The sequence below is a fragment of the Rhea americana genome, unplaced genomic scaffold (genome assembly GCF_003343005.1).
Source record: "Rhea americana isolate MKP2758 unplaced genomic scaffold, rheAme1 scaffold_102, whole genome shotgun sequence".
Classification (NCBI taxonomy): Eukaryota; Metazoa; Chordata; class Aves; order Rheiformes; family Rheidae; genus Rhea; species Rhea americana.
In genome coordinates, this window is record NW_028185062.1 from 312,877 (window position 1) to 327,496 (window position 14,620).

The 14,620-nt window shown below is 38.2% G+C and overlaps 2 protein-coding genes across 9 annotated transcripts in view; one reads left to right on the forward strand and one right to left on the reverse strand.

Annotated features, from left to right (window-relative positions):
• Nucleotides 1-880, reverse strand: part of PTPMT1 (protein tyrosine phosphatase mitochondrial 1) — a 4,054-nt gene extending 3,174 nt beyond the window's left edge. Inside the window, exon 1 of the mRNA XM_085305414.1 lies at nt 858-880. Within this exon, the coding sequence (XP_085161540.1) occupies nt 858-880 (23 nt within the window). The remainder of the gene's footprint in view (nt 1-857) is intronic.
• A 6,211-nt stretch (nt 881-7,091) lies between these two features.
• Nucleotides 7,092-14,620, forward strand: part of CELF1 (CUGBP Elav-like family member 1) — a 55,259-nt gene continuing 47,730 nt past the window's right edge. For all 8 annotated transcript variants that reach the window (XM_085305621.1, XM_085305647.1, XM_085305676.1 and 5 more), the window contains exon 1: nt 7,092-7,172. The gene's annotated coding sequence lies outside the window, so the exon portion shown is untranslated. The remainder of the gene's footprint in view (nt 7,173-14,620) is intronic.

A 14,620-nucleotide genomic window follows, 5' to 3' on the forward strand; every position in this document is an offset into this window, starting at 1 on the left:
CGGGGTGGCGGCCGGGGCGCGGGGTGGCACCGCCTGAAGACGCCCCCCTGCCGCCCTTGGGTGTGCGGAGGGGTAGAGGCGGCTCGGGGCAGCCCGCCCGAAGGCGGGGAGCTCGACTTCACCGCAGGGTGAGAATTTGCAGTGCCGGCCGTAAGGAGGAGTGACAAGCGCTGCTGGGATGAAGTAGGAAGGAAAATAAGATTATTAAAAAAAAAGAGAGAGAAGTTGAATATCAAATTAAGGATAAACGTATAAGGAGGAAATAAGAATTAACAGCATGAGTGTTTTTAATAGGAAAATTGCTGAATAGGAAGTTCAGAAGCAGTATTAACTGGGAAATCTTTTCCTCCTTTAAATTCCTGAGGAATCATGGCCCAGACGTTTTTAGCTTTAAGGCACAGACATTCTCTTCTGCCAGAAGTTGTCAGGGAACATTTTTTTAGGTGTTGCAGCTTTCTTATATTGTACTTCTTCGGTATGGTCAGTGGGTGTGTTGCACCGGGAGCTCACTTGATGCAGAAAAATATTTGGCTGGGATTTGCATCTCGAAGTATGCTTTGCTTCTGATCTACAAAAGCTAGGACACTTCTGAGTGTCTTGCAAAGTTTCTGTTCGTGGCGGGGTGTATGTCCCTCCAGGCTTGACGCTTAGAATTAGTGATCACAGTAGTTGTCAGCTTCTCTCCTGGAGTCTTTAGTTTTCTTTCCTATTTCTTCTCTATACATGAATTCATCAGATAGCTTTTATTACACTGGCTTGGCATTGCATGTCTGTAATAAACCCACCCTTCCCATCCATCCAGCTCTGTTCTGGGAAGTTTTGTGTGATGTCAGGTATTGTTTAAAAATATTACTTACCTGTTTGCCTCCAGCTGATGCATCCTGCAGCTTAATATGTCCAGTTGCATCTCCCTGTTAGTTTCTTTTGCTGTCTCTTAACTCTAATTGGAAAGAGACTGAAGACTACATCCCACTCACCCTCTTCCTGCCRCTCCTGTTATAAGCCTTCCACACTGCAGCATCATAGCTTAGTGATTGTTTATACCTTTATATCTTTGATAGTTGAATGCAAAACAAGATGATCTATCAGCCCTGGTGAAGAGTCCTCAGGGTAGCAGCATTATTCTTTTATCTGTGCAGGGACATAGGTGCACGTATCTGCACTAGTACAACTATTCCCTAAGTAGGGATTTTAAAATATGATGATGTCAATGATTTTTTTTTTGGTTTGTTTCTCTTTAAAGAAACTTGCCATTCACCATTCAGCCTGTACTCACCTTCAAAATTATTACTGATAGTTACTCTAGGAAAATATRTGCTGTTTTGTGGAATAGATCCACCTCTGAACGGTAACTAAGAGATGGATGTATTTTTCCTTTCCTGTAGAGTTTCTAGTGTTATATTGGAGAAAATGCGAGCCCAGATCCTACCTCCTTAGTTATGTGCTTGACCTTATACATCTGAGTATGCTTTGTAAATAAAATAATACAGTAAATGTAGGATTGGGAACTTGTTTAACTTGGGTACATTACATGCATAAGAAAGGAGGAGCATAATGTCTGTAGAAAGAAGTTTTAATRTTGCTTTAATTGAAAAGTGTCTGTCATAAAATCATGAATATGAAGAACACCAAGATTTGTATGTTAAATACTTGCCTTTGAAAGTGCATGGCCTACAATAACCAAAAGAACTTAACAATCTTTCAAAATGGAGGTATGGAGAAGAATGCCACAGTAGTACCTTGTACTTATTACTGTATCCACATCTTTTTGCTGCTACTTTAAAACAAGATGCAATGGTCAGATTACTGTTGCGCGAGGGGGGAAGAGCGTCTTTAGCTATTGTTTCTTTTGCTAAGAGTAGAAATTCTGAAAGTACATGTTGCCTAGCTCTACTGCTCTAAAGCGAAAAGCAAAGAAGATGACTGTGTTATCGACATGGATTTATTATTGAAAAGATACACCATTTACAAGGTCCTTTGCAAGAAACCTTTATGTAAATTGAATAATTATGAGGTGAGACAGAAACTATGGCTGCATAGCATAAAATTTAAGAGAAACATTTCTTGTGGAATTTTTCTTTTGRAATTATAGCAAACAATATTATGCTGATCAGTAGAAAGTCATAAAAGATTAGATGTTTATGTGATTCTTGAAAATATTTGCAATTAYATTTAGTAAATAAAATATTTACTAAACAATGTAATCCAGCCTCTAACTGAAATTAATAAGGAGCTTTGTTATGAGCAGGTTGTTCCTTAACTGTTTCTTGCACCTTTTTCTGAAATGTGAGCATTGATTATCAGTTACTACATTTATTCTTAATTTCATCTGTCTGTCTTCTGACTCTTTTATCACAAATATTTCCAGAGGGCCTACTCTAAATAAAAATTATTTTAGTGATTTTTGCATTGCTTGCCAGACTGCATGGGAAGTAACATAAATTGTCTTTCTTTTTGAAGTTTCCCAGTTGGTAGCCTCTAAATCTGATAATGTAAGAACCCACTCTTCTGGGCTGTTCTAGAGACTGCTAGAGACTCTTGAGCTAGAGACTGCTGTTCAGTGATGCTGTCCATGAAGCAGTCTAGGTTTCCAAGTCATAATGTGAGATTTGCTAGTGAAACAACAGCCWTAGTCCAACAAGACTTATATTTCTGGGTTCTTATTCATCAGTCTTGCCATAAATGTCATAGTGTTTTATTTCAATCTAAACGTTTTCAAAAGTGCCTCTTGTCTTCTGGTTTGCCATTCAGCAAGTCTACATGTAGAGTTGTTTGTTGCCTTGGTAACCACCCTCAGGCAGGAAGGTACCATTTTTTACCCATTGATCAATTATTTGGTGGGAAAAAATACAAGATATAGCAAAATAAAATACTTTAAGATTTATTGGAATGGGAGTTTTAAACTGAGAAAAGTTATCTAGGCTTTATAATGGGTGTTTCTCTTGGAATATCCCAACAGAAGATCCGGAGTTCTGATTCCATCACAAGATTTATTGAGATGAGAAATTATCTTCATTGAAAAAAGATAGACAGTAGTTTCAATGCCCTTCCCCCTGTCATTAGAGATGGTTGTTTTATATGGAAAAATGCAAGATAGCACCTTTTGTGCTATTGTTGTCTCATCTATTTTAGAATATTCTGCCAGGAGACTTTGTATTCGAAGGCATTATAGTGAAAAGAGAGCTTTAGCATTCACATTTTCGTGGGGAGATTTCAGAAATGTGAACTGGACTTCATCTTATTTRTACCTGATCCAATATGCAAGCATATAAAGCTAAAACGTGTTTTAGGTCAAATCAGGAAATTTCCATAGAGCAGGGGAGAAAACGCAAACTGATTGAAAGCTGCAGGGCAGGTTACTCAGCAAACACTTTGCTGCAGGGGTGAGTAGCTCATATCTGAACTGTGATAGACAGTGCAAGGTTACTGGTTTATGACAACAACATAGTAGAGCACAGTCATTATCCCATCTAAAGGAAGTCTTCTTTCTGACATCTCAGGTAGTGTGGAAGCTTCAGTCTAGCTCTGTGCATTTTAAACGTAGAAGCATTGTTGCTAACTTAATTCAGGATGAACAGTGAGCAACTAGATATGTAAACAGGAGCCTTCAACATCAAACTAGTAGTTTCAAGTCTTAGTTAAAAAAAAAAAAAAGTTTTGGTGATACAGCTTGTGGCACGGGTGTGTTTGTTTTATATGCCATATGAGAGCTTTATTGCAAAAGTGGGATCATTGTACATAAGCTTTCTTTTGTGTCTCGTGTATGCATGTCATCCTACCATCTAGATTTGTCTAGGAATTTCAAAGAAAAGATAGGTGCTAATGTTAATGATATTTTATCATTCCGTAGTGTCATACTTCACTCTTCTCAATGTATCAYGGTCTAGGGTGGTTTTCTGTTTTGTTTTGTCTCCCTGTCAGAGGCAGAATAGTTAGACAAAGTATGTTTTGGTAATTACTTTGTACTGATGTAGAGTGGACTTGTAATTGATTTAATGAGCTGCCTTGCGGTAATAAAGTTACAGGCAAACTRAGATGCTATAAAGTAGGCTTGAAGTTATGTTTCTATGGGATTTTGCAATCATTTAACTGTATTACTTATCTAAACCAGTCACTCCAAGGTAAATTTATCGAGGCATTTTCTTCTCATTTCTCTCTCATTCTAGAACCTTACTAAAATTCAGGCAAATAAGTAGTGACTTTGATTTCTTTATCCTAGCTTTTTGTAGCACGTCTCAAGGAGATCTTAAATCAGCATTTGAATAAAAGGATGATGGCTGCTGTGTATCACAATATCATACCAGTATGCTGTCTAGCAAGCTTTTCTTTGCAGACAAGTACTTCTTGATGATTGTGTATTGAGCATTTTCTCCCAATTGAATTCTCTCCTGTTTCTCTAAGAACTGAATTGAAATTCTGTGATGACATATGTTTGTTTTTATTTGAAATTAAATTGAGTATTTTGGATTTTTTTTTTTGGTCTCAGGTCTTCCTGTTTTCTTTTGCTTCTATCTGCAAACTGTTTCTTACTGTACCTTTCACAATAACAGTGTAGTTCTTATCTACTGAATTTCAGTGTTATACATTTCAAAGTAATATGATGTTTATTGAAACAGATAAAATTCCTTGCTTTTCTTCTTTTTTTCTTCAAACTGTGCAGTTCAAGAAAAATTCCAACATATGCAGGATATCCACAGATCCTTTAGAATCTGTTGGAAGGGRAACCTTCACATCTGTCCTTTTAAAGCAAAGGAGATGATTATTTGTGAACTCTATAATTCAGATGAAGCGTTCAACAGACAATGTCTGAGTCCTCTTATGAAAATAGCTGCATCCTGCTTAACTTACTATACGTAGAGATTTGCTGAATGGACACTAGGCCTCTTAATATCTTTGGAAAATTTTACAAATTAGAGAATGGATAGATGATGCTTTTTGTGAGAAGGCAATGACATATTATTTTTTCAGGAACAGAAAATGTTTTCAATGTCATGTCTAGCACTTGCATTTGCAGTAGGCACAATGAAGTATAAAAACAATTCATCTCATTTATAGTCAGGCATTCCAAAGTAGAGCACCTTCTCGGAAACTTCCTCCTTACTCAACTCCATCTCCTCATTATTTCCCTTCAAAAATTCYTATTTTCTATTTAAACTTCTAAATTAAAAAGGTAAGCCTTGATGACAGGTTGACTACATGAAAAAATGCATTTTTTTCTGTTTTTTGGCTTGCCTGTCACTGTGTTATGATTGTACAGTGCCTGGCACAACTTATGAGCAGAGCAGTAATATTTCCTTGCACAGTCATAGCCAATATTAGAATTTACCATTAAAAACGATCAATATGCAAAATCTTTGGAGAGAGAGTTTATTTACTTTCCTAAAGCACAGTTTTGACTGCTCAGAAAACTGATCATATGTTAGATGACTTAGGAAGTAAGTGAGAATTTCCTGATATTTGTGCCCCGCTTACTACATTTTGGATTGTGCATTCTATACCTGAACTTGATCATTATCAGAGTCTGGATATAGATAGTGCTAAGTATGTTGCACAGTTAAAGAAGTTACTGTAATATTGATTCTCTGCTGCAGATTTTGCTTTGGAAAATCTTTAAAAATATATATATATATTTTTTGCTTGATTCAACAGTACTAAGCTTCACGGGCATTTTGTGACTGAACTAAGGGGAACAGGACGAGGATATATCTTTTTTGCAAGGAAAATTTTGAAGATATGCTTAGAAGTACAGCTAATCTTGAGTATACCAGTGTCTTCCTGAAACTGCAAGGAACCTGAATCCTTACTTCTGTCATGTGAAGTATGAAGAATACCTAGATGGCTGGTTTAAATACCAGCACTTTTATGTCTAATTGCCAATCACATTAGCAGAACTGTCTGACTGATGCACTTTTCCTCATCCTGAATTAGTTACTATTTTTCTGGTATAGTTGAAAGCTGCAATTTCTACTTACTTATATGACAAAACTTTTCTGGTAACTTGTATAATGCAGTTATACATCACCACAAAAATCTGTGATATAGTAAACATAAGAAACAGCAGCATAATTTAATAAATCTATCTCATGAAAATTACATACATTAGTATGTAAATGCAACTGCTTTACAATTTGCAGCCTGTCATACCAGCACACTGAGAAATTTAGGAACTAAGCCACAGCATTTGATTTCTTTTAATATTTAGAGATTTGTTTTTTCAGTTATGCTAATTGTCACTCTCTTTCTGTGCAAGAATACCAAAAGGAAATAAAGGGAGGAGTTATATCGAGGTGATTTTTCTTCTTGATATAAGAAGAGTCTGTAGAATTTGAGATGAGTAGTATATTGATTTAATAAGAGTATATAAAAAATGACTCTGTCTGTGTTTAAACACTGCTGTGATGGACTGCTGGGAAAGCAGCCTTAGGATGTGTCAGGTCATCATGGTAGTTTGTATCAACCAATGGGAAAATTGGTTGATTTATTGCTGGTTTAAGAAAACAGTTAAAAGCAGAGGGGGAAAAATGATTGCCATAATTCAGACTTTTTAAAAAAGGGAAAAAAACCAAACCAACGGCTTAGTATGTGGACGTGTGCTTTCAAAAGCAACAGGGAAGATCTGACCAGTTTAGTWGTTCTTGAAATGGTGGTGAATGTGGGGATTCCCTGGAAATGATGTTTTGTCTCGTGTCCAAGTGGCTGCCTGAATTCTGCTGGATGGAGAGCGTTGGAAGCTTCAGCCTTACGAAGGTGGACTCAAGCAAAATGGACTTGGAACTCACTTCAAAACAGTAACTCTTTCTTTAACTTTGTACACTTTCTTCCCCAGTGTAGTATGACAGCGAATGAGTGTGCGCGTGTGTGAAGGAACTTGTCTTAGCAATGGTCTCTCTCAGAGACCATGTATGGGTAAAGCAGTTCGACTAGTTCAGCTCCCTGCTCCTCCCTCCCGGAGAGCTGAGCAGAGTCTATTCTGCTGAAACGGTTGTTCCACTTTCTGCTTTCTATATTTGTACAGCAGCAGCACGCTAGCTAGCTAGGCGGTGTGGCCGGCCTTGTGCACATTCGGCATTTGCTGAGCAGAATTGAGAGCCAGGGCTTACAGTCTCTGTCGTTACGTCCGTCTGTYTGTCTGTCTCTGCGTCTCTGGGAAGGACTGGCGTTCCAAGTGAAAGGTGATCTGTTTGTGGATGTGTTTTGGTTTTTTGTATGTTGCAGTTCGTCCAAGCTGGGAGTCCAGGACTGGGAGTGGAGGAGGGACGGCAGTTGTTTTGCGGGGAGAGTATGTAGTGGGTGGTAGTGACATGAGGAAGGTTCAGTTTTAGCCTCCAAAAGAGGTGCTGGCTTCTGGGATGAGGGTTTTAAAGGCCCTGCCTGTTTTGGGGAATGATTAGCCCTTGCTACATAAGGGCCTAGATCCTGCCCTTAAAGGTCTGTTGTCACTGCCTGCCGTGAGGATTAATGAAAACTAGATCCTGCGTGTGCTGCCTGTGCTTGTTATGGGCAAGGGGGATTACTGAGGAGCTAGACCCTGGCCAGCCTAGTTTGGAATAAGGAGTTGGTGTTGGGGGATGGGGCTGTAGGGAATACCTTATTAGGAAGAGCTGGAAACATGTAACTAGGATTTCCCTAGCTGTACCTTTGCATAAAATTCGTATTAAAGTCATGCATTGAGTGCGTTGACTGTTCAAAATTGCCATTCTTCACTATTAAATTAGGTAAACAAATATTATAGCCTAGTGCAGAAAGTCAGCTAGCTGCTGACGCTGTAGTAAACTGTGTTGATAAGACATTCTTGGAGTAGTGGAAAGGTGCTCAAAATAGTGGCAGCAGCTGGATCCATGCTTAACATTGGGGGAAGTTTTTTTTTTGGGGGGGGGGAGAGTGGGAAGTGGATAATAGGGTGTTTTTTCTGTCTTTTAGGGGATGCTGCCCATTTACAAATCCTACTGCCTCTTGAGCTTTAGTGTATGAAAATAATCAAGCCTTTTGTTTTTGGAATTTGAGCTAGGAAAACTTTTTTACTTGTGAAATAGAAGGCAGCATACTTGCTAAAATCTTCCTCGAGAGCCATGTTTCAGAACCTGTCTTAATTATTTTTCTTCTCTATCACTTCAGTGTATCTACCCTATTTCCTCCTGGAAAAGTTATGTGTGTCTTCAATTTGAAAGAAGCATATTTTGGAGGTGAATGGGGGGAGGATTTCAGCCTCCCAAAAATATCTGGATCATACTTTGTCTACAGGCAGGGAACTGTGATTGATGTGTGACAGAGGGTCATTTCACTCTTGGACTGCTTACACTCGAGTGACTTTGTTGTGTGGCTGGTTTCTGATCATTCTTTGTGTAACAGGGACACACTAAGATAGTTGTTGTGTCTTCTGGGAAACCTGTGAAATTCATTGTGAATATGCAGCTTCTGGGGTATTACACTGTCTTTCTTAAGTGTCCTGATGTCTTTTACAATTCCTACATACTCCTCAAGATCTCAGCCTCAGCTGTGAAAGCCTCAGCCTTTCTTTCATCCTACTTTTCCATTCCCTGTCTGCCTGATTTACATGCTTCCATTCATACTGGCCAGAAGAAAGTGGCAAAACAAAATCTGAACTGTTTCTAAGTTGCAACCACTAATTAAAAGCAAATTTTAGCATTGTTTAAGGCTAACAATCACGGTTATTCAATTCCTGTGCTTTGACGTGTTTTCTAATAGGATGCCTAATTTTTGATTGTAATCTCATAGCAAGAGCATGATTAGGCAATTTCAAAGGCCTCTTGGAAATATATTCACTGTTGTATTTTTAAAATGTTGTTTGGCCATTGTAGGAAAATGTCATGGTAACGAGTAGAACATTGAAGAAGCTTATGTTCACCAAGTGCATTGAGCAGGTGAGCAAGATAGTGCCAGGCCACAGAATGGCAACAGAGGATTTAAATCTACTGTTTTGTAAAAATCTTCTTACAGACAGTATGTAAGAGAGTGACATTGTTTAGAGCCAAGCTGTCAATTATCTTTCTTGGAAGGCAGATGCTTTGAGTTATCTGTGTAGTAAATCCGTCCTGTACCTATTGGCCAGTAGTGCAGAAAGAGTGGCTTAGTAATCAACCTATTTCCAATTTGAGTGATTTATGTGGCATAATATAATGCTTTAGATATTTATAGACAGAAAATCCTATTGGTGAATGTATTTTGAGTTTAAGGGGGAATACCCATTAATCCATTTAGGATTGACTGCATTGTTCTCTGGTTTGGAGAGACGATTTAAGGAAGGCTGGAGACAAGTGAGAAATTAACTCTTATCTGCTGTTCTTTGAAATGTAGGATTTCAGAACCTGCAGGTTGGGCAACTTTTCAGTTTGTTGTTACCTTTAGTTAGTAAGTAAGTATTCTTTACTAAAAAAATTTTGCTTTTTTTTCCCCTCTTCACTATTATAATCATGCAGTTGAGTAGTGATGTGAGGTTAAGGGTGTGCATGTGGGGAGATTACAGGTATTTGGAATTAAGTCCAGGGTGCATTTGAAGTTAGTTACGTTTACAACTACTATTCAACTGCAGTTACAGGTAATATACTCCAGGAGGAAAAGAAGTGAAAAGTCTAAGTTGAAAAGCTTTTTCTTTTGATTTAAAAAACTAAATCTTATGTTAACCAAGGGTAGGARCTGAAGTGTCTTTAGATATTAGGTGCTGTCCACTGATAAAGAATTATTTAAGAGGTTTAATTGTCAGTAATAGAATGTAACTGCAAAGGGACAGTATAAAGGTGACTGTGTGAAAGAACATGTATACATATGTCTCGCAAAGCATGTCTCTCTTAATGGAAATAATGGAAGCCTTAGCACTTGCGCTTTTGAAATTAAGATGAATTAACAGTAGAGAATTAATTATGGGACATTCAGCACTAGATATGATGTAGTTTTCTGAGTAGTTTTCTGAGTAATTTGAATGAGCATACRCCACTATTGCTGTGAAAGAGGCTTTTTTGAGCTCTCGTGCATTCCCRCTCACCTTTGTGCTGCCAAGCCCACCTTTGTGGTGTGGTTGCACAGTAAACTGAATCAGGGACCATGCCTGGGTTAAAATTTGTTCTTGTTATTGTTCGTAGGCTATATCAAGCCTAAGTCATTTTGTTCCTCAAGCTCATCATGCAGAGGTGGGAATGGATAGCTAGGAAGGGAAGAGTTGGGCTATATTCTTTTAGCAAAAGTGCTGGCTTAAACTGGATCTGCAGTAAGAGTGTCTTTCAGTCACTTTCTTCCCATTTCCATCTTATCTTTTTGGAAAACTTGCATGCAATCTTCTCTAGAAATAAAGCCCCCCAAAAATGAAATAAGAGTTGTTTGCATCTGGTATTACTTGCTGTGGTACACTGAATTTGGCCCTACACAGAGGGATAGTAGATGCTGTCATAACATTGCRTTATGAATTCGGTAGTTGATACATGATGCAGCTGTACAGAGAAGCCTGCTGTTCTTTTGGGAAAGAAATTGGTCAACTCTGCTGATGTGAAAACAGAGGGAAGATAATATGCCACACASATTCCTCTATGCAAGTTCTTGATGCCACTTTCTTAATTCAGGTATGTGAAGTAAAGAAACTCCAGGAATTCAGCAAGATGATTTTGTCTGTTTTGATTCCTCATTAGAACGTGCAGCGAAAGCTATATTTGTAGTACTTATTTTGTCATAAAGTTTCTGGAGTCTTTTACTAATGTTGGAAGCCAGCTTATGTCATACTGTGCCTTCCAGGAAAAGTAAGTGGAAAGAATGGGTGGAAACATGTGCAAGTGAAGAATGTCTGAAAATACGTACATGAAACTACAAGCAAACACTGAATCTCTCCTGTTCTTGGCAAAGTGTGTGGACACTCTTGTTCCCATGTGCAGTTGAATCTAATGGTGCTGAGTACAACAGCCACTGCAGTAAATAGCTGCCTGCCTGTACCACCTTTCTCCCTTTTAGGTAGGCTCAGGGATCGAGCCCTGCACAGCAGGGAGTACTGCTGGAGTCTTGGGGAAGAGAGCAGCATAGCTGCCCAGGCAAAGCTGTCAGTGAGTATTRGTTAGTAAAGATGAGCAGCCTGGAGGGGATGTTTTGGGGTCCCAGTGAGGGCTATGAGGGTGATTTGTGGTGTAAAAGGCAGCTGAAATCAACAGGAAGGGCATTCTCTGCCAGTCTTCTTCAGGTGACTTTTAGATGTTGTGACGAGGAATGAAAGTTACACTTCTTATGACAAAGCAAGCTCATCTAAAGAATGACAGTAAATGTGTGAATGGTCTTCAGGCAAAAATAATGCTTCAAGGTGCTGCATATTTTTATGCATTAATATGTTTTCAGTCTATTAGGTTGTGAATTAATGCAGGGATTTTTTTTTCTCAGTTTTTACAGTAGGTAACATATGTCAGGCATTATAGAAAAATATTGAAGAGAGGTTAGACTGCAGAAAACAAACCAAACTTTATAAAAATGATGACAGATCTTCAGAGAGCTTGAGTGCAAGCTTAGGAATAACTCCTTTTCAGTGAAAATGGCTAGATTTTATTTCATTTAGATTTTTGAACATAAGTTGGGATGCTAAGTTAATGTTTCCACGGCAATGCCATAATGTTTGCCTCTAAAGAAAAAGAAATGATACTAAATATCTTAAAAGCTGCAGCTATGCAAACACAATATTTACATCTCTTGACCTATTAATGAAAATTATTTGTTCTTGAAAGTGGTTTAAATCAATGTTCATTCTTTAAAATAGAGCTTTGAACCAATTCTTTGCTGATATCAATAACTATAATTTAAGAGTTGCATCTATTTACTTCTGCAAAGGCTGGAACCTTGTGCCTATTACAAAAAAATTTGTTGRGCATATTTTTACTGTCTGATTTGCAAGCATGGCAATGGCAGGTCCTGCAAGGTAGAATTCATGGCAAATATTTGTCTAATATAAGCTGAGAAAAGGAATATGCAAACTTACGATAAATCAGTATTTTTAGTTRTTTGAAATAAAATATGTTTATACTTAATCATTTTGTGAATGAATTATTATATAAGATTATATAGAATTCTTAGAATTCCATACCTACTTGGAATTTTTTGTTCAGTTAGACTCTGATCTCTCAAAATTAGGACACTTAAATTGTTTTCCTCTGAAGCTGGCAGTTGGTGCTGGAAATGGTCATCCTCTTGTACTATATTGTATATATCAGCACAGAGAGATTGATGACCTTAGTTTAAGGATCACGATGTGGGGACATCTGGCATACCTCTTTCTTCTCTCTGAGTTTGAACCTATTCTCTGTGCAGTCAAAAGAAAGAAGTAAGTAAGTACCTTAGGAGATAATTATAAAAGGCTTATTTCAGTGCAGAGTTACACATATTGTGCATTTAAACAGTGTACAGGAATGATCTTCCCATGAAAGTTTTTGCCATTGGGTTTAATGATGAGTAAGTGGAAGTGTATTTGATTCTTTCAGCTGAGATGGATGAAGTTGTATTAAAAAAATAATTTAGCTGGTATTGTTGCTTCAGGAAGTAGCCTTAGCATTTAAGCTTAGAATGTTGCTTCTGTTCAGTGCTGCTCAATTTAAGTTTACCAAAAGAAGCCTCTAAATGCTGCACTAGAGTTAGTATATGTTCCTTTGGAGCGTGCAGAATCCATAAAGACAAAAATGAATGTGTGAGTTCTGAGTATATTGGATCCTCATTCAAAGAGTAARTATAATGTTGCACTGGTGTGTACATTCTGTATTTGCAATTCTTCAGGTATTTTGAGAGTCCCTTAATACAATAAACTGGAAGGATATAGCAACTTTAACTCTTTTGTTGGTGAGATACTTTGTTTTTATTCACAGACAAATGTTTTATGGAAGCTTTCTTTTTTTCTTAATGAAGCTGTCTACTGAATTTGGAGCTGAGATGCAACTGTGACAGTGTGATGATAATCTCTGGCTTCTGTTAAATACTTCCTATCACTAATTCTCAAAAATTTTTTTACAAAGAAAACAAATCAGATGATWACGCTGTGCAAATGAAAATACTTAGTATCATAAAGTGATCTGTCTGATGTTACTCAGTCCTATAGCTAGTAATAGATTTCTTGTCTTCTAAGCCCTAATCAGTCCTATGGCCTWCTGTTAAGAATAGGAGTTTTGCATTTTCAAAGTGTGCCTCTTTACACTTTCTTTATGGATTATAACGCTAATGTTTAGTCTTTGAAATGTTTAAGCCGTAATTGTTGACTGGGCACGGAATAGACATTGCTGCTATGGGCTAGATCCCAAAACTAGAATATCTGAAAATTCTCAAGATATCTGAAGCATGAGGATTAAAATGTTTTCAATCATCTCTTTTATTTTAGTCTGCAATAGTCTCAAAATGTCCACTTCTTTTATTCTTCATTCCATTTTTCCTATTGTTTCTGTAGACCRGAGTGGAACAAAACTGTCTTGTTTTACTATCTATATAGATTGTCTGTTAACCTGTATGTTCATTAGTACTTGTGCCTGGAACACTGAAGAAAACAGCGTTTGACAGCTCTGTCTTCAAAAATAAAAGTGAGCAGGTGCAGAGACTAGGAGCAGTTGCCTTGCACTGAGCAAGTAGCTTCTGATGCTGAAGGTTTGGGTGGTATGAAGATTACAGTGAARGATGGGAAACTCTCGCCTAAGAAAGTATAGCCACGTGTTTGAGGTTTTTGGCGTTATGGAAGCCTCTAGCTCCTGTCAGGTTTCTCATTGCCACCTGTGTTGCCTTGTTGTCTCAGAAGTAACGTTTACTAGGAGGTGGTGCACTTTCTGTGGGTTGTGGCCTGAGGTGTGCGGTAGTTGAGACTTCACCTGTTTTGTGCAGGCCTCCCTGTTCACGGCCTCRCTTACGCAGCGCGCTTGCTCCTTCGCTCTCTGACTCATCAGTATCCCCCTCTTTTACTTGCAGCAGAGAACTGGATATTTTTATGTTTCCAAGTTTTTAGCATTGGCCATATTGAATTGATACTTACAGTTGTGTAAATCTGCAGTGAATTCAGACTCGCGCTGATTCATCTGGTAGACTGTTGACTCCAGGATAGGTATCTGAGCTAGAGGTTTGGGGTCTACTGTCGCCCTGTTTAATTGTGAATGGTAATCCTGACATCCCACAAACGTTAATTCCTGGAAGGTGTGATTGGAAGTCAAAACTAACTTGTCTGGACAAACGCTGACTGCCATAGTAATTTCATTGATCACAATCCATTAAATAATCCAGTAATTTCTTACAGATGATCCAGGGTATTGGAGGGGCTGAAATTTTGCCACTAAGARGGGAATAGTATCACTAGATTTGTTTGGATTATCTCTGTTGCCTCATATTTACTGGCCAGAGACSCTTGTTTTCATTACCAAACGCCATCCTGTTTGTACTGTATTGCGTGCCGGAAGTTACAGCTGTCCATTCATCAGCGGCAGTGTATTTTGTCGCTCTTAATTCTGGTAGGGCTARGTGATAAGCTTTCATTTTTCTACATGGGTTTGTCTGGTGGTGTCAGAATTCCTCCCAACTTTGTGTAGAAGTTGGAGTGGCATCTCTACTCAGCTGCAGCCTTTCAGTCAGGAAAGGCAGCTACAGGAAGAATATTCTTTGCAGAAGCTGTGAGGAGGTG